Consider the following 18,388-nt stretch of genomic DNA (forward strand, 5'->3'; position numbering starts at 1 on the left):
TTCGGGAGCCATGGCCGCATCGGCAACACTCCAGACCCGCGTTGACTTGCAGGCCGACAGAAGTAGGGAACTCAATATTACGACAACGATTGTGCTAGTACTTTCAGTGGTTTTTGTTGCTTTGCGTTTCTGGGCCCGTCATATCAGGGCTGGCTACGGAGCCGATGACTGGATGACAGTCGCCGCGTTGGTACATACCTACCCACCCAAGACCCTCCGTCATACAGAACAGGATCTGAACTTTGAACTCTAGGTGGCTGTTTTCATCTCTGGCGCGGTGAATTATACTAGTAAGCTGAAGTCTCCTTTCATTGACAGTGACCTGACAATTACAGTGATCAGTCATGGGCTTGGTAGACATGCCGACGCTGTGCCCACCGCAGACCAGGTTGCCTTCTTCAAGCTCCTTGTGGCGTTTGAGTGCATCTATGTCACTGCAGTTATGCTTGTGAAGCTCGCTCTGCTGCAAATGTACTTGCGCATCTTTTTATCTCGCGGCTTCAGGGTGTGTGCAGCTGTGATAGCCACCATCGTCGTCGGCTGGTGGATCGCCATCGTCGCCGTCTCCATATTTCAATGTACGCCGATCAAGAAGGCGTGGATGCCGTGGATTGATGGATCATGCATTAATCTTAAAGCCTCCTTTATCGGCAATGCGATCCCAAATATCGGCACGGATGTTGCCATATTGTGCATGCCAATGAGACAGATCTGGAAGCTGCACGCCAACCTGGCTCAGAGGCTATCTTTGTGTGTCATGTTCCTCCTTGGCAGCTTGTGAGTTTTTTCGATTCCTTCTTCTTTAGAGCAATTGTATCGATTGACTCTTCAACTAGTGTTCTGTTTGCCAGCATCTACAGATTCACCACCATTATGCAGTTCGACCCAGTCGATACTACGTGTAAGCGCCGATTATAGTAGGAACTTGATGATAATATTCCTGACCTCCAACAGGGACACTCGCCACAGCCTGTGCCTGGTGTGTCGTCGAGGTAGCTTGCGGAACTATCGCTGTCTGCCTTCCAACCTTGCGGCCGCTCATGGTGAAGATCTCTAAACAGTTTGGCAGCTTAACTAATAGCAAGGGAGCACATAGTGGCCGAAGCGCAGTGGCCACAGAGCTCATCACAATAGGCGGAACCGGAGGCGCAAAGTCCGGGCAGAGGTACTTTCAACGGCTTGGGAACGAGTATGAGCCCAACAATAGCCATGCGGAGATTACTAGGTCAGAAGCAACGAGCCAGCATGTTGGGCAGAGTGATGCAAGTTCGGGAGATGAGATTCCGCTGCACAAAGGGGATAAGATTCCACAATAGAAGACCATACCGACGTCATTTACATTACGAATGCTATTTAGAACACGCGCCACACTCTTACTTATGTACATTGGATGATAGCATCACGTAACACAGCGCGCTATATCCCCACTAGACGTTCATGCGTGGCTACGCATGGGAGCTGAGGGAGTATGAGGGAAAAAGCGTCGAAGGGGAAAAGCCTCAGTCGAATACACAATCCCTTTGGTGTCTAGCTTTTAACTACCGGTCACCCTCACGATAGTAGGGTCACTGGAGAAGTACCAAATGGAATGAATTGTGCCGTCCCTGGGCCAGATGACTTTGTTCCCATAGCTATCACCAGTCTTGTCGTAGAAATAGAAATGGTACGACCTAGTGCAGGTGAAGAAAGCCTGAAAATACTTTAGGACTCAGCAACATGAAGCTCGATGAGACGGGGCGTTTCGTCTCCCCACTCTTGAAGATGAGAATATTGACGACAGATTTGAGACAACACAGCGAACCAGCTGATAACGGGAGACTATCGCCTGGAGCCACAGAAACCTATCACTGGCTTCGCGCGGCTAGGTTCTGGATCCGGATGGCATGCCGGTGCTCGTGGCTGGAGTCATATCATTACATCGCCGGTGGACTAGTCATGCTTGGCTTGTTTACTGCTAGCTAAGGCAAATACTCAACTTAACTGCCTAAGGAAACGATACAAGACAGGGAATTCTGATCTCAGTTGCAATTACATACTCCATCTCAGCCACCGACCCCAGTGTTCTCTCGGAATTCCCGATAAGGAAACGGGTTGATCAACATGACTGGCCCGTAACCAAAACATTCCAGTTAGTAGTGTGGGAAGCTCTTCCGCGAACCCAACAGAATTGGCCATCAGGATCATAGCACTTGTTATAGACAGCTTGAGCGCCATCGGCAACTGAGCCAAAGGAGTTGAGAGTCTTCTTTCCAGAAGACGTGTTGCACCAATAAATACCAGAGTTGTCCGAGCCTAGTCCGATTAGCCGCCAGGACCACCTTACGGCCGACATGAGTGAGGGAGAGACACTTACAGCTAACACGGCCACACTTTCCAGGATCATTGACGGGCTTTCCCTTTACCTTCCTCAAATAAGTGATTCCCTTCTCGATGTAGTAGCAGCTGGCCCAAGTGTGGGTGTTGCACTTGATGTTGGAGCTCAGGAATGTGGAGCGTTTCCAAAGGACGCTGGCGGGGTTGTCACTATCCCTCTTCTCTGGGTTGACAAATCCCTCGTCGTCAGTTTCATCGTCATGTCCGGCCCAATCTTGATCATAGGTTGGGTTAAGATCGAGAAGTTGAGGGTAGACTTCCTCGACGGTGCCGGTCAGGTGCACAACCTCGCCACCGGGCTTGAGCTCAAGCTCCCACTTGACTGGGACAATCTCCATCCCGTCAATGGTTTCGGCAGAGGCAATCTAGTCGATGAAAATTAGTATGAGTCCATCTGGCTGTATAGAGAGAAGGGTCACGTACATGGGCCGCACCACCCAGGAGGGCGAGACCAGCGAGAGTAGGACAACGCATCTTGAGGAAAGGATCTCCTGTTGATTTAAGAATGGTGAAGGCGTTCGGTTTGGATGAAGAGCGATACCAAGAGAAGAATAGCAACCTAGGTGTGTACAAAGGTAGACAGAAGGCTTGTGTAGAATAAAGGAAGCAAGAGCAAGTTTAGCTTGGGCTGTTCGACCCTTAAATAGTTTGATAATACGCATCCATCAAACGTTCATGCGAGTTTATGACGACGACTGATAGGCCGAGGCACCTCGCCACAGGGAAGACAGGTGCGCGATTTGATTTTGACACCTGATGATGGCATGGTTGAGGAACTTGTGGTGCAAGTTGTAAGTAACCTCGCAGTCGAATGTTGGCTGCAGGCGTTGGTTGCAGAAGGATGCTGATTCTAGACAGATGTTGGTTCTAGACGGATGTGAGCTGCAGAGACACCTCATGGGGGATCCACGTTATCGCAGTACACCTCCTGACCATCGAACATCAACTCCAGAAGCATAATACCAACTGTCTCAGAAGAATCAGAGATGAAAGATAAGAGCCCCAGCGCAACACCAATGAAGCTGGGCAAAAGAGGACAAAAAAAGCCCACGCTGAGCAACACGAAAGGCCATACAGAACGAAGGAGGATTTGACCTGGAGAAATGGAAGCTATCATCTTACAGGCCCTCCAACCATGGCAGATAGGAAGGTCCAGAAACGTTAATCAAGGTGTAGTAAATCTATCCGTATCGGGCTACCTGTGCGAAACAACTGAGACGTTGCAGCGAGGTACCAGAGAGGAAGGTGGCTATCTCCTTCTCCGAGCCCCTTGTCGTTCTCTACATGTTCTAGAAGTCTAGACTAAGATTCTAGTTAGAAGTTTAGGCTAATATTCTTAAAGTCCCTGCTTAATATTACTAAATCGGTATGCGACCCGTGGTTTATATTTTAGATGTTTAATATTAAAACCTCGTCTCAGAGAAATATTTCTAATAAGAAGTAGCAGAGCAGGACACCCCCTTTTTTGCAATGCTTTAAGAATAGTTTGAAAAACACATATGAATATAAAGCTTTACAGAAAACTTAGAAAAGAAGCAAGTTTTTCTCCCATGAGTATACAGCGTTAAGAAAGCACAAGCACTAGCCATGGGGGCTGCGGGTCGGCCTGACTCCCCATGCTTGGTTTTTCAAGTGCAGCGGGGAACCGGGCACGTCTACAGGGCCCCTCGTGCCCCTCAAAGAACAGGCCCTGATCTGAGTGCCGATCTTTTGCCCTCCTTACCCAAACTAGGGTCACTAAAGAGTCCATGTGCCTCGAGGAACGAGATCCTTCAGTCCCCTTTGAGCAACCACCCTGTCAACGATGGTAAGGCCGATTATCACCGATAGCTACCCCGGCAGTCCCGCATGGATTGACAACGGAAAGTATGCTGATAGTGGACACGCCAGGTACAAGTATCCGCTTTGTTAAATGACAACCTAACGGCCGCGCAAGCCTCATGGCGGATGGTCATGCACTTTAGCACTGAAATGTGAGTGGTAACAGTCAGGGTGGGGGAGGAGGACCCGGATACCTCGTGAACGAAGCTATGAAGATGAATAGGGACATGCAAGATAGAGGCAAAATTTCAGATATTTGAAGTTGCAAGGTCAACCTTCAAGCTGGGTAAACACTCTCGATGTTAGAGTAGTAAGGGTCAAGTGGGACAGGAAGGGGCAAATCATCTTGATAGTATGCAACCAACACTTTTGCCATGACTTGGATCGATCACATCATATATATATACCTAAGGAAATACGAAACTGTGTACAGAAAAAAAGAGAGAAAGCACTTGAGCCTTGAGAAATTAACTTTGCGGTTCACGCTGTCACGGTCTCCCATGCCAATACTCTCAGGCTTGTTCAACTTGGTCCGCCTAGTTGAAAAGCCTATGAGAATTAGGAGAACCGAGAAGTTTGCATGCTGTCTATTCAGATGGGAGTGACGTCAACCCAGAAGCGGGTGTCGTCAGACTTGTACTTGGTGTCAGAGTCGATTTGGCTCTGGATCCACTCAACAGACTCGCGATAGAACTTGATATCTTCGGTATTGGGATTGCTCAAGCCGGTAGCGCCGTTACGGTGGCCAGCAAACCACATGTTGTAACCATAATAATTCTGGCAGTCCCATCGGCTGGCTACATCGGCATAGATATCGGAGCTACGAGTTTGTCAGATTGTCAAGCCTAGGCGCTGGCGAGCCAACTGCTACTTACTTCAACTTGGCACCGTTATTCCACTGGTCTTTGGTCTGACCCACGAACCCAGCGCGAGAGGCGCAGACGCGGAGCATACCCCAGTTAACCTTGAAGAGGCCAAAATTGGCGGCATCATCGGTCTTGCCATCACCTAAAAATAGTATTAGTGATGCTCTAATAGTAATCGAGGTTCCAACAGAGAGCCGCTCATGCTCGTATCGTTATGAAATACAGTTTGACTGCGCTCACTCACCGTACTTGTAGTTGGTTTGCATGTTCTCGTCCTCAAGCATAGCAATGGCGATGTCAAGAGTGTTTCCGCCAGCGTTCAAGATAGCTTGCTTGCGAGCACCCAGGCCAGAGACGGTGTAGCGACCACGATCCCCGGGAGCTGCGAGGACAGCGGCAGCGAGGGAAAAGACAGCAATGGCGGTGAAATGCATGGTGAATCTGGTCGAAGGTCGTGGTGTTTGAGAAACGAATGCGAGTACCGTGTAGAGGTAATTGAAGCTCTTTATATCGATAGCTGGAATAAGTAAGAGTAAAAGACTTTGATCATTGCAAGCAGTGCTTTTTATAGCAACTTCATACTTTTCTTGATGATCACCAGACAGGGATATGGCAAGGACGTCAGTTTGACCACTAGACTCAAATTGCCACGGGTGAGCATGTTCCGAGCTCGATCGAGCGACATTCCGTCTGTGGCCTGTCAACCTAGTTAGGAGTCATGTGAGTAGCGGAAATAATTGTGTAGGTTACGGAAGATCTCCTTGTTTCAACGCGGCTATGATCTGTGTCGATGGAACAAAAGGGGCGTGCTTCGACAACCCGAGGCAGCCGGATCCATTGCGACGGAATTCAATGGTGCTAAAATGGGCTAATGGCTTACTTGATCTGTTTTCTTATGAACGAGAATACGGAAGGATGGACGGGTGCCTGGGAAGATCCTAGAATGGGTAAAGCTTATATTGAGGAGTCGCAAGGATCTGACCGGACAGATTCACCCGTTCGCCGAGACGAGGCCAGTTGCGTCCACCGATCTGGAATAGTTTCACCGAATCCTAGCTTGGAACAATTCTCCGGCAGAGAGAGATCCGTTGGCAAGGGTGGCGATGGTTACCTGATACCTAGCTCGATGCAATTTGCTGATGGTGGAGACAACCCGCCGCAGAGGAACCGAGCTTGCCGGCAGTGGCTGCATGATAGCATCACAACGACATTAAATTCACCGCCAGCATAAGGATGGGAGGATCTTTCACTGGCTGACGACACCTGAGAATAAAGCGTCACTGCGGATCAACTCTAGTGTCGGGCCGGCATGAGAAATGCAAGCATCGCCCTGTGGCGTACAAGTGATCAACTCGAAACCTGCCAAGAAGACCGGATTTCTCATTCCATGCAACGGATGGTCAGCCGCCGTGTACTTGAAAGTAACGGAACAAAATTACATCACGAGCGACGAAGAGAGTATGTTGGCAAAACAACAGATTGCTACAGTTTCCTCACTTTCGAGTCAACGGCGATGGATAAGAGCGCATCCTCCGCCGTGAAATCCCAACTACCAACACACTTCAACAAACACTCCTTCCTTTACATTCTACAACACTCTTTTATTCAACCATTTAATTCACTTTCACGATGCGATTCGACATCGCTCAGCTATTCACCTTCTTTGCAGCCGCGTCCCTATGGTCGACATCAGTTCAGGCAGGCCCTGCATCTGCATCTGGCACCAAGTTCACCATTGATGGCGAGACGGGTTACTTTGCAGGCACCAACTGCTACTGGTGCTCGTTCTTGACCAACCGTGTCGATATCGACCAAACACTGGACAACGTCGCCTCTTCTGGCCTTCGTATGCTCCGTATTTGGGGCTTCAATGACGTAACCTCGATTCCGGGCAGTGACAAAGTTTGGTTCCAACACCTTTCGGCAAACGGATCTACCATCAATGTCGGGGAGAATGGCTTGCAGATTCTTGACTACCTCGTCAATGCCGCCGAAGAGCGAGGTATCAAGCTCATCATTCCATTCGTCAACTATTGGGGCGACTTTGGTGGAATGCGTGCGTACCTTTCGGCATTCGGTGGCGCAAGCGAAAGCGACTGGTATACCAACAACGCTGCACAGTCCCAGTACCGGAAATATGTCAACGCCGTTGTTCAACGATATCGAGACTCTGATGCAATCTTTGCGTGGGAACTTGCCAATGAGCCACGTTGCCCTGGGTGCGATGTTGATGTCATCTATCAGTGGGCAGCCGCGACGTCCAAGTACGTCAAGAGTCTTGACCCTGGTCACATGGTAACTCTTGGAGATGAAGGATTTGGTGTGGATGGTGGCAGTTCTTACCCTTATCAGAAGGTCGAGGGCACGGATTTTGCCAAGTTTTTGACCATTGAGACGCTGGACTTTGGCACCATTCATCTTTATCCAAGTCACTGTGAGTTTCCCTTGAAGTATACTAAGTTGACTCTACTGATTGCGCTTCAGGGAGCGAGTCATATGAATGGGGCAACGAATGGGTCACCGCCCATGCCAAGGCATGTGTGAAGGCAGGAAAGCCATGCTTGTTGGAAGAGTGTAAGTCATCTTTTCGCTCTAGAGGGGCCACGCTAACCTTCCATTTCTGCTCTTAGATGGTGCTATCGGTGAACACTGTGCCCGTCAAGCTCCGTGGCAGAAAACTTCCAGGGAAACTGAGGGTATGGGAGGTGACACATTTTGGCAGTGGGGAGAGACCCTTTCCATTGGCAAGACGCATGACGACGATTTTACCATTTTCTACGGTGACAATGACTGGGATTGCTTGGTTAAAGATCATGTTGCTGCGATCCAGGGGAAAGTTGAAGCTTAACCTGAGACGCAACGTCCTCGGCGTTGCTCTACCAAACGGAGTGTGGCACGTGGATAGGTGGTGCAGTTTCTTGGACATATTGACAGGAGGGTTTTGATTCGTTCGCCGGTTTTCCCTCTCTGTATTAGGTACATAAAAAATGTTGCAATAGCTTACTCGGTATTCTCCCGTCTTATCCTGAACCTGGTGATCCACGTCAATGATGGACAACCAAGCCATCTCGTATTCCCAGACTTCCTGAAACCTATCACTTGCCTGTCTTGGATCATCATACTTTCCGCAGATGTTTAATAGTAGTCCTTTGTGATGTTGTCCTTTTCGTGACAGCTACTCAACTCTTTTAACCCGTAGCGGCCAGTGTTTAGCGCAGACGAAAACTGAGGCTGCAAAGATGAATAAGATAGCAGTATATGAAAAGGTTTACATAATGGTGTACTGATATGTTCATCATGATTCCACAACATTACATTGTGACCGCTGATCCTGTGCCCAGGTAGACGAGTTTCTACACAGTCAGTGATAATTGTATAGGTCAAACGTCTAAATCTATCCCATTGTTGTACTTGCTAATAACAGGACTCCAGATATATCACCCTGTAGTTTTATGCCTCTAAGGCTGGCCGAGATACTTGAACTTGGGCGACTGTGCCGCTGACACCGAACCACTGATAGCAATCCGAACTTCATCACCAGGTACAACATCAACGCAGTTGTCGCTCAGCGTGACTCCATCTACTTCTTCCAGCACAACGCCCTTGGTAGGCCTCTGCGCAGTAATGACGTACTGTGCATAAAAAAACTCAACCTTGACATTCCTCTCTGAAAGGTCCAGGTACTTCATCGGCTGCGGCCAATCAACACTCCTAGAGATGCACACTCCATCGACGAGAAGCCGCACGGCAATCACATGGGGTTCTTCTTTGACATTGTCAATCTCCCCAGATAAGACCTCAGTAGTTCCATTGCCGGTGATGGTGACGTTCTCTCGCAAGATCTTGTCTTTGATGTCGTTACCCGTTTTAACCGAAACAAAACGAACTTCGACTATTCCTTTGACCTCACGCTGACTGTTGACAATCCAGACGCTGAAAGGGGACTTCTTTGCCGGTCTCGCGTGGCAGACGCTCCAATCGTGATGATCGCGCTCGACAGCAACTGCGAGAGGTTCAAGGGCGCGGGAAATGGCGTAAAAGGCAGGCTTCTTTCGGAGGAAGTAATCCACAATCGCCCACGAAATACCAGGCCAGCAATCGTTCAGCTGCCAGACGAGAACGCCTCCACAGCGGCGATCATCACCCCATTGACGTCGCCAGCCTCGGTATGCGTAGGTCAGCGCCTCGCTCTGGCAGAGTTGAGTCAAGTAGACGTAAGACTAGAGCAGTTATTAGCCAAAGAAACATCAAGTCAGGGACAATTCTGTGCTTCATACTTCTAAATCCTCTCGGGGACGAAAGTTTTCGACCAGGTATGTTGCGAGGCGCCGCTCATGTCCGTCGGCCTTGTTATGGTAATCCATGGTCTGAGACTGTTGGAAATACTCGGCGGTATCAGTGATGAAATGTTGGATGGTTGACAAAACGGGAAAGGCCTCCATGCCAAATTCACTGTTGAACCTGCCGCCCAGATTGTGGAAAGTCTGGTATTTTTCCTGTGTTCCGTGCCAAACTGCTGTCGATTAGCCAACATTCACTGACATTTCGTTGCGGGAAACTTGCCATTCCACTGATGAATATCACCAACCGTCTTGTCATTCGTAAGCTTTCCACTTGAAAAGGGCGATGCAGGCCAGTAAATGACACCCTGACTCTCCTTAGCCACCACCTCGGGTAGGAGGTGTTCGTAGTAGTATCGAGCAGGATAGTTCGTCTTTAACCAAGATTGCGGGTCTTTGTCCTCCCAATCGTAGTCAAGGCCGCTCGCCTCTTGAACTTGGTAATCTTCATTGTTACCAGCATAGATAACAACAGAGGGATGGTGCCGAAGCCGCTGCACGTTCTGCTTGGCTTCATGACGAATCGAGTCAATGAACTCTGGCCAGACAGGATAGTTGCCACACGCAAACATAAAGTCCTGCCAGACTAGGATACCAAGTTCGTCGCAGGCATCGTAGAATGCGTCTTCTTCGTAAATGCCTCCACCCCAAACCCTATCACGGCTTGGTTACTTCATGACTTCAGTGGGAGACTCTGAGAGACTTACCGTGTCATAATCTGATTGCCCTCTACCATCAGCTGCAACCACTGCCGATACCTGTCTGGTGTAATTTTCGGCAGTAGGCTGTCCGCTGGTATCCAGCATGATCCACCACAAAAGATATCGATACCGTTGACTCGGAAAAAGAATGATTGGCCGTGAGAATCGTCCCGCTGGATGAGCTCACTGCGTCGGAATCCTGTCTTCTTGGTCCAGCTGTCCAGGACTTGACCATGCTTGATGATGTCCACACTGACTTCGTACATGTGTTGGTTACCATAGCCGGCGGGATACCAGGGCTTTGGGTCTTCTAAAAAAAAAAAGCGGTCAGTCAGTTGTACATGATGAACGGATGAAGTGAAGGACTTACTGATATTAAATGGAATGCTAGCACGGCCTGTCGATGGCGATGATGCCTCACTGGAAAAGACAACATTGTCTTCGAAACGAACAGACAGGCATGCTGTGTCGAATCCGCCGTCCACCTCGATGTCAACGCTACCCTCCACCATCTTGAGGTCATCAGACAACTCGTACTTTACAAACACATCGTCGATGTGCGCATAAGACACCTCGAGCCTGACTGGTCTCCAAGGTCCAGCGGTCATGAGCTTGGGGCCCCAATCCCAACCCTATTTCGCATTAATGATCAGTTTCCGGTGTGGTCCGGAGCATCAAGACTTACCCAGTGATATTGAGCTTTCCGGACTGTTAGCCGTCCAGCCTCTCCGTTGAACAGCACAAACTGGTGATCCGATAACTTCCCCTTGATCTCGCGACCGCGCAGCAACGCGCTGTCAAAGTTAATGGTCAAAAAGTTGTCCTTCTTGAGCAGGTTTGTAACATCAACCCTATGACTAAGAAACATGTTGCTGCTCTCAAGAATAACGGACTCGTTAAGCTTGACTTGGGCAAAAGTGTCAAGTCCGTCAAAGAGGAGGTAAACTGACGAGCCCTCTTTAGCGGGAGAGGCAAAGGTGGTGCGGTAGCTCCAAGACGTTTCCCCAACCCACTCGGCGTCGATTTCGTTCATATCGAGAAAGGGGTCAGAGATGCTAGGATTGTTAATCAGCACGATGAGATTGGTTTCCAAGGCATCTTCAAAGTACTTACATGCCATTGTCCATCAAGTCCATATGGACCACGGTTGGCACTCGAGCGACAGGTTTCCAATCCTCATCTCCATCTTGGCCACTTTTGAAGGACCACCCTGATTCCAGGTAGGTTCTTTTAGCGGCAGCAAGCATCCTGAGCAGAGGGGTGTGGCAATGAGACAGGATGAATTGTGCGAGGATCGCGCGGTGGCAGTAGCAGACATATAGGTACCATGAAGAGGCTGTCTAAGTGATGCGCGGAATACCCTTTTTATTCTGTACAAGATGGAGCAATCCTACGTACTCGGCTAACTACCGTACCTACAAACATTCACGGACAGCTCTCAATCCTCTGTTCTCTAGACCCACTAGCATCACCCGTCTGGAACGTCGGCTTCCGTCTCCATTTTGGGCACGGGTATAAATCCATGAGGGCAGGGATATCCGCGGAACGTCGTCTTCCGCGTCCAAATCGGGACTAGGTCATCTTACGATGAGGCTCCCGGCTCCCCGTTCCCGCATGCGGCATATTGAATCCCGTTGGATTTGCCGACGAAATGCTCACTCTGGAAGGCTCTGTTTTGTCATGAGATGGGTTACTTGATCACCTGTGATCTGATGGGTTAAGACGGCCCTTCTGTATGAGATGATTGAAGGAGATGTGAGCCGAGAAGTTGTCACTTGATGACCTTTTTGTACCAAGACTTAGACCTAATGATCCCTGGAAAGCTAAGTGATGTGAAAGGTATAGGTACGTTTCAGTTAGCGGGAAATCCCCTACACTTTGTGCTGTAACAAAACAGTTCGGATGGGTCATGATTGAGGTGCGGAATCCCTTGTCCGCACCACCGTAACGTGGCTGGGCAAGTTTCCCGCTAACCACCGAGGTTAGCTGGTTTTTGGACGCTTGAGCAAGCATGATGGAGTGATCCAAACCAAACATAAAATGTGAACGGGGCCACACTAAATTTTGGCCCCCTACATCCTCGTCGATCATATTCTCATCTGTTATCCCCAGAAACTTTGACTTCTTCTCCAGAAAACCCAGTGGATCTTCATCTTTATCGCCAGCAGCCAGCGTTGTTAAACAACCGCGATGGAAGACAAGATCGAACCCCACATCCATCATGAAGGCGACGAGGTAATAATCAGACATTCAATCTACCTCAAATGTTTCTAACTGACCTGATTTAGGGAGAAATCGAAACCAAGGTCGTTGGCGGCCACGAGGCCTTCCAGAAAGCCATGATCCAAGACCCCCCTTCCGCCTGGTCCAGGGGCCAACTCTTCATCTACCTCTTCTCCCTCGTCGGCTTCCTCTGCAGCACGATGAACGGCTACGACGGGTCGTTGATTAACAATCTCCTTCAAAACCCCTGGTTTCGGGAAAAATATGGCGTCGACAACAGCGGTATCTGGGCGGGCATCGTGTCTTCCATGTATCAGATTGGTGGCGTGGTTGCCTTGCCCTTCGTTGGACCTGTCATCGATGGCTTTGGCCGACGCTGGGGCATGTTCTCTGGTGCAGCCCTCATCGTCGTTGGCACCGTGATCCAGGGCCTTTCGCATGATGCCGGCCAGTTCATGGGTGGACGATTCGTCCTTGGTTTTGGGGTGTCAATTGCAGCATCTGCTGGGCCCATGTATGTTGTGGAGTTGAATCATCCGGCATACCGTGGACGCGTTGGAGGTACGTTGTATCCCGCAATTGAAAGACTAAAAGCTGACCTAAAAAGCCATGTACAACACGCTATGGTTCTCTGGAGCCATTGTCGCCGCCGGCTCTGCTCGTGCTGGCCTCAACACTGGAGGCGACTACTCCTGGAGACTGATCACCTGGCTCCAGGCTCTTTGCTCAGGCCTCATCATGTTGACCAGCCTGTTCTTGCCCGAGTCTCCCCGTTGGCTGTACGTCCACAACAAGCTGGACGCCGCCAAGTCCGTCCTCACGCACTATCACGGCAATGGAAACCCTGACTCCCCCTGGGTGAAGTTGCAGCTCTCCGAGTACGAAGAGGCATTGAACATGGACGGCGCCGACAAGCGCTGGTGGGACTATCGCGTTCTCTTCAGAGACCGTGCCGCGGTGTATCGCCTGTGTTGCAACCTCGCAGTATCCATCTTCAGTCAGTGGGCCGGAAATGCAGTCTTGTCTTACTTTCTGGGTGCTGTTCTCGACACGGCCGGATACACGGGCACGATCGAGCAGGCAAACATCACCTTGATCAACTACTGCCAACAATTTGCGCTTGCTATTCTCGGAGCCTGCCTTGTTGACAGACTCGGTCGCCGTCCGCTGCTGATCTTCTCGTTCGCTGCTTGCACTGTGGTCTGGTTGGGTATGACGATTGCATCGTCCGAGTTTGCCAAGTCATATGTTGGAGATGATTCCAAAGGCGACCCCATTTACAGCAATCAAGCAGCTTCCAAGGCGGCTTTGGCCTTGGTGTTTATATTTGGCGCTGTCTTCTCCTTCGGAATCACCCCTCTGCAGGCGCTGTATCCCGTTGAGGTTCTTTCATTCGAGATGCGAGCCAAGGGCATGGCATTTTCCAATTTGGCCGTTAATGCTGCCGGACTGCTGAACCAGTTTGCATGGCCAGTGGCTATGGAAAAGATTGCGTGGAAGACGTATATCATCTTCACCATCTGGGACCTTGTTCAAGTGGTGCTGATCTACATCTACCTACCCGAGACCAAGGGTCGTACTGTAAGTTTCAACGCGTCCACCAAAGGAAACCCTTGTTAATACTCTGACAGCTGGAGGAACTTGATGAGATTTTTGCGGACCCAAACCCGGTCAAGGCGTCAACCCAGAAGAAGGTGCTTGCTGTTTCCAAGGATGGTGGTGTGGTCAATCTAGAGAAGGTCTAGAGCATCGGAGCCGCGACGCGTGATCGAGCCCCATTCATAGCACCCCACTCCTTTAACCAGGGGGTTTTATCTTCAGTAGTCGAACATGATTAAATTGTGCAACAATGTTGAACCCCTGTAACTCTAAATACACCGCAAGTTACGGAGTAGTGTCATTAACAATAACTGTCTTCGAGACATCTGTAGGCTTACATATCAACGCTCCCACGTGCGCAAGTGCTCGGGACTTGATGCCACGATCGTGTGCCGTCTAGATTGCTAACCCTGAAAAGACACGGGGCCGAGGTTCCACCATCATTCGAGCTTCCTAAATTGGCATAGCATTGGTCCATGAGTTTTGAAGTGCGGGAGATCAGCTGATTGACAGGATGCGGGGTGGATACGCGTGGCCAGGTTTCGGACGCGTCCATGTTGGCTCTTGAGAAGTGTTGTTGTTCGTTCTTTGCTCCTCCTGCAAGCCTTTTCGCCCTTCGTGCATCCCAGTCAGGTGACTATAATGTTCTGTTAGGTCAAAAGACCGTCTCCTGTGGCAGGTCTCATGGTCTGGCCACTCCATGGCCTTCCCCCCGCCCCCCGAATGCCGATCTCGACTCCTTTTTCCCGGCTTTCCTCGGACAGGCATGGATGCATATGTACCCCAGGTCTTGCCCTTGGCCCACTCCCGTCATTCTCATTCGCCGTCTCCTCTTTTACTGCCGACCTGGGGCATTCTTAACCTCTCCAATTCTTTCTTGTTTTCGTTATCCCCATATTTCATCTACCTCAACTCCACTCATCGCACACTTTGAGGCCGATGAACAATTCTGGATTGTCCCAGCGCCAAACGCCCATCAAGTTTAACTCGGACAGCCTCCAACAGAATGTTTTACTCTTGTATGTCTGATAACAATACCGCACACTAGGCCCATGCTCAGCTGATCGACACAGTCCAGAGTTCTCAAAATGAGGATTCACCACTCCAACGCAGCGCCGGTAACAAGCCTGCCAAAGGACTACATGCTTGCGTCGAGTGTAAGCGGCGCAAAATACGCTGCGATGGGAAACAACCATGTGATCGATGTCAATCAAGGCGCTCTCAATCTCGCTGCGTCTACGACCACCATCGCCAACGGATCGTCCCCTCAAAGAGGTTAGTTATTCGAACGTTACCCTCGGGAGGTGACCTTTTAGTAACTCCCCTACAAGAGTTCTCGATGAGCTTTCCCAGAACTTACAAGACTGCCGCTCTGTCCTGAGTCGGCTCTTCCCAGGACACGACGTGTCATCACTTCTCCCGCTCTCGCGTCAGGAGCTCTGCCAACTTTTGGACCAGCCATCATCGCAATCGACAGAGCCTATAGAAACCCTTCCATCACCAGCCCTCAGCATGTCGAAAATTCAGCTGCTCGACGTCCAACAAATCCCGGCGGGAGATACAGAGTGGGATGAAGAACGACGAGAGCGAGATCCCTTACCAGCGGAAGCTGACGATGTCAATGGCCTGTCCCTCACCCTGGACAGACAAGCGTCATATCTCGGAATATCATCTATCAAAGCAGCTTTCGGGGTCATGGTCAAGATACAACCGCAATTAAGAACTTCACTTGCATCTCTCCAACGGAATGGTTCCAAGAGGACCTTGGAGCTCCCTTCCCCCCAGACAGGTCAACTTGAGGAGACGGCCCCAATCCCCTGGACGTGGAAAGGACAGCTACTCATTGACAACTATTTCAAGGGTCTCCACGTTTTTACGCCCATGCTTGACGAAGTTTCCTTCCGCGCCGACTACCTTGGCGGCCAAAGATGCGATGCGCCTTGGCTTTCACTGCTCAACATGGTTTTCGCCATGGGTGCTATCATGGCGACAAAGTCGAGTGACCTAGACCACTTCAAGTTTTACGAGAAAGCTATGAAGCACCTTAGCATGGGCGCATTTGGGAGTAGCCACATTGAGACGGTTCAAGCGTTGGCTCTGCTCGGAGGCTATTATCTCCATTACGTGAACCGCCCCAACATGGCGAATGCTATACTGGGCGCCACAATCAGGATGGCGAGTGCACTTGGCCTACATAGAGAGCCAATGGCTGGCGACAACATAAATACTGCGCTAGTTGAGATGCGGCGACGCACTTGGTGGTCCTTGTTCTGTCTCGATACTTGGACCACCACAACAATGGGTCGTCCGTCGTTCGGTCGTTGTGATCCCTCGATCGACATTCAACCTCCTCAGATAAGTATCGATCAGGTAAGGTTTCAAGTCCCAACGCAAGTCTCCAACTTCTAACCCATGTTTCTCCTAGGAGGAGCGAGACTCTGCTCAGCACGCAGGAATCATGCCTCTGCTAGAAAACATCCAGTTTTGCAAGATTGCAACGCAGATTCATGACATGCTGGCAGCCACCTCTCAGCAGACCGCAGAAAGCCTGCAACACCTGGACGGCTTATTGGTCGGCTGGTATGACAAGCTTCCCTCTATTCTTCGTAACCGGGAGAGTTGCGCTGAGCCCCTACATCTCGCTCGGTGCGTCATCAAGTGGAGATACTTGAACCTTCGGATGCTTCTTTGTCGCCCAATCCTTCTCGCTGTAGCCAGCAGCGACAAAGATGCGCCAATAAGTGAAGATGATCTTGCTGCGATAGCAACCTGCCAGGAACTTGCAAGGCAAACGATTGATGATGTCGCGAGTGGCTGGACGAAGCATCAGATGTCAGGATGGAATGCGGTCTGGTTGCTTTATCAGGCAGCAATGATACCTCTCCTCAGTATCTTGTGGCAGCCGCAAAGCCCATCTGTTGCTGATTGGCAGGCTCAGATCGAAAAGACTCTGGAAGTCCTCGAGGCGATGGAAGATTGGTCGCTCACAGCGCGTTGTTCACGGGACGTGGTTAAGCGGATATATGAGGCGAGCCGTCAGCTTTCAGGCCAGAATGAAGGCGTTTCTGCCGTAGAGAGTGACCGTTTGCCAGAATTTATGGAGGAGGACTTCTATGCTTGGGCAGAAGGGCTCGAGTTGGACCATATGGTAAATATGTTGGATCAAGAGTGGCAATGGGATATAGGGCCAGGGCAGTAGCACACACAAGTAGTCCTAAAAAGCTTTGTATCTATTCGCAGTTTAGTCTCCTATGGCTAATAGGGGTCGATATTCTATTTTTTTTTTAATAATATCGCTATTAGCCATAGGAGCAAAGGACATAATTAAAGATATATAATAATATTAAAACCTAATACTATATAATACCATAAACCTAAGGTAAGGTTCTATAGCTATAAAAACCTAATAACTAGAAGATAAGCCTCGCAGTATAAGAAATTACCTTTCCTTTTCTTATAAGAGGTTATATTACTTAGCTTTTTTTTCTAGCTTATTATTAATACTTTTATCTTCTCTATTATCCATTTTCCTTAAAATATCTATAATATAAAAACTCTTAATCTCTATAATCGACCTAAGACTTAATTAATAATATAATAATATAAGCGCCTAAGTTATAATAAGAGGATATTTCCTAAGGGATAAACCGGTCATATAGGTTTATATTAATAGAGGAGAATATTATATAACCTTAAAGGGTAATATAATATTATATCTAGTAATATACTCGAGGTATTAAGTATAACTAAGTTATATTAATAGCTAAGGTAGCTATTATATAAGGAAGTATAATATATATATTCTATATATTATCTAACCTTTAAGTTAAATATAATTAAATCGAGTTAAGTTATTAGTATTTAATTTATATAATTGAGAGAAATTAAATTAATTTTATTTAATTTATATATTTTCCTCCCTTATAATTAGCTAATATAATAAGGTTAATTTCTTACCTAATATTACTGCCTTTAATTATATTATAGCTATAATATAAGGCTCCTCCTTTATTAGTCTTATCCCTAAGGCTAGCTTTAAAGACTAAATATTGCTATAAATAACTTAGACTTATAATTATTTCCTTTATTAATATAATATTAAGTTATATTAAAAAATTATCTTTTTGCCCTAAACTTATTATTATATATTATAGTAATCTTTCTTATTTAATTAATAAATTTAGTTTCGAGATACCTTAGTATTTTATATATTTTTATATTAATCGCTATTTATATATAATAGCTAAAGGGAAATAATATTATAACTTTTATATTAAGAAGAAATATATAAATTATAATTTTAATAATATTTCTTTATAAGCCTATAGGTTATTATTTTTCTTAGTAATAGGTATATATTAATATATTCTAATTATTTATATTTCTTAGGAGAAAGATTATCTTAAAGAATAAAAAGAAAAAGCTAAGGTAAACCTTCTAGAGGCCTTATCCCGCTTATAATAGC

The 18,388-nt window shown here is 48.2% G+C and overlaps 7 protein-coding genes across 7 annotated transcripts; 4 read left to right on the forward strand and 3 right to left on the reverse strand.

The window, feature by feature from the left end:
* Window positions 1–10: 10 nt before the first annotated feature.
* Window positions 11–1,316, forward strand: NECHADRAFT_56055 (uncharacterized protein; the record flags this gene model as incomplete). The annotated part of the gene is made up of 5 exons (XM_003039459.1): window positions 11–190; window positions 254–290; window positions 336–777; window positions 837–901; window positions 955–1,316. The coding sequence occupies 5 exons, from the start codon at window positions 11–13 to the stop codon at window positions 1,314–1,316; spliced, it is 1,086 nt and encodes a 361-aa protein (XP_003039505.1).
* A 779-nt stretch (window positions 1,317–2,095) lies between these two features.
* On the reverse strand, window positions 2,096–2,847 carry NECHADRAFT_106609 (uncharacterized protein; the record flags this gene model as incomplete). Its single annotated transcript, XM_003039466.1, has 3 exons — window positions 2,096–2,292; window positions 2,354–2,738; window positions 2,797–2,847. 3 exons carry the CDS (start codon window positions 2,845–2,847, stop codon window positions 2,096–2,098), a joined length of 633 nt encoding a protein of 210 aa, XP_003039512.1.
* Window positions 2,848–4,785: 1,938 nt separating this feature from the next.
* NECHADRAFT_89135 (uncharacterized protein) lies at window positions 4,786–5,494 on the reverse strand (the record flags this gene model as incomplete). Its single annotated transcript, XM_003039467.1, has 3 exons — window positions 4,786–5,014; window positions 5,070–5,202; window positions 5,305–5,494. 3 exons carry the CDS (start codon window positions 5,492–5,494, stop codon window positions 4,786–4,788), a joined length of 552 nt encoding a protein of 183 aa, XP_003039513.1.
* A 1,195-nt stretch (window positions 5,495–6,689) lies between these two features.
* On the forward strand, window positions 6,690–7,908 carry NECHADRAFT_89136 (uncharacterized protein; the record flags this gene model as incomplete). The annotated part of the gene is made up of 3 exons (XM_003039460.1): window positions 6,690–7,494; window positions 7,545–7,634; window positions 7,691–7,908. 3 exons carry the CDS (start codon window positions 6,690–6,692, stop codon window positions 7,906–7,908), a joined length of 1,113 nt encoding a protein of 370 aa, XP_003039506.1.
* Window positions 7,909–8,518: 610 nt separating this feature from the next.
* NECHADRAFT_56051 (uncharacterized protein) lies at window positions 8,519–11,348 on the reverse strand (the record flags this gene model as incomplete). The annotated part of the gene is made up of 7 exons (XM_003039468.1): window positions 8,519–9,280; window positions 9,338–9,576; window positions 9,603–10,054; window positions 10,108–10,411; window positions 10,472–10,733; window positions 10,787–11,156; window positions 11,215–11,348. The coding sequence occupies 7 exons, from the start codon at window positions 11,346–11,348 to the stop codon at window positions 8,519–8,521; spliced, it is 2,523 nt and encodes an 840-aa protein (XP_003039514.1).
* A 943-nt stretch (window positions 11,349–12,291) lies between these two features.
* NECHADRAFT_89138 (uncharacterized protein) lies at window positions 12,292–14,069 on the forward strand (the record flags this gene model as incomplete). The annotated part of the gene is made up of 4 exons (XM_003039461.1): window positions 12,292–12,336; window positions 12,390–12,885; window positions 12,932–13,905; window positions 13,956–14,069. The coding sequence occupies 4 exons, from the start codon at window positions 12,292–12,294 to the stop codon at window positions 14,067–14,069; spliced, it is 1,629 nt and encodes a 542-aa protein (XP_003039507.1).
* A 995-nt stretch (window positions 14,070–15,064) lies between these two features.
* Window positions 15,065–17,122, forward strand: NECHADRAFT_56032 (uncharacterized protein; the record flags this gene model as incomplete). Its single annotated transcript, XM_003039462.1, has 3 exons — window positions 15,065–15,198; window positions 15,255–16,293; window positions 16,352–17,122. Coding segments are annotated over 3 exons (1,944 nt in total), but the record flags the coding sequence as incomplete, so codon positions are not given.
* Window positions 17,123–18,388: the final 1,266 nt, after the last annotated feature.

Source organism: Fusarium vanettenii (assembly GCF_000151355.1).
Source record: "Fusarium vanettenii 77-13-4 unplaced genomic scaffold NECHAsca_99_unmapped, whole genome shotgun sequence".
NCBI lineage: Eukaryota > Fungi > Ascomycota > Sordariomycetes > Hypocreales > Nectriaceae > Fusarium > Fusarium vanettenii.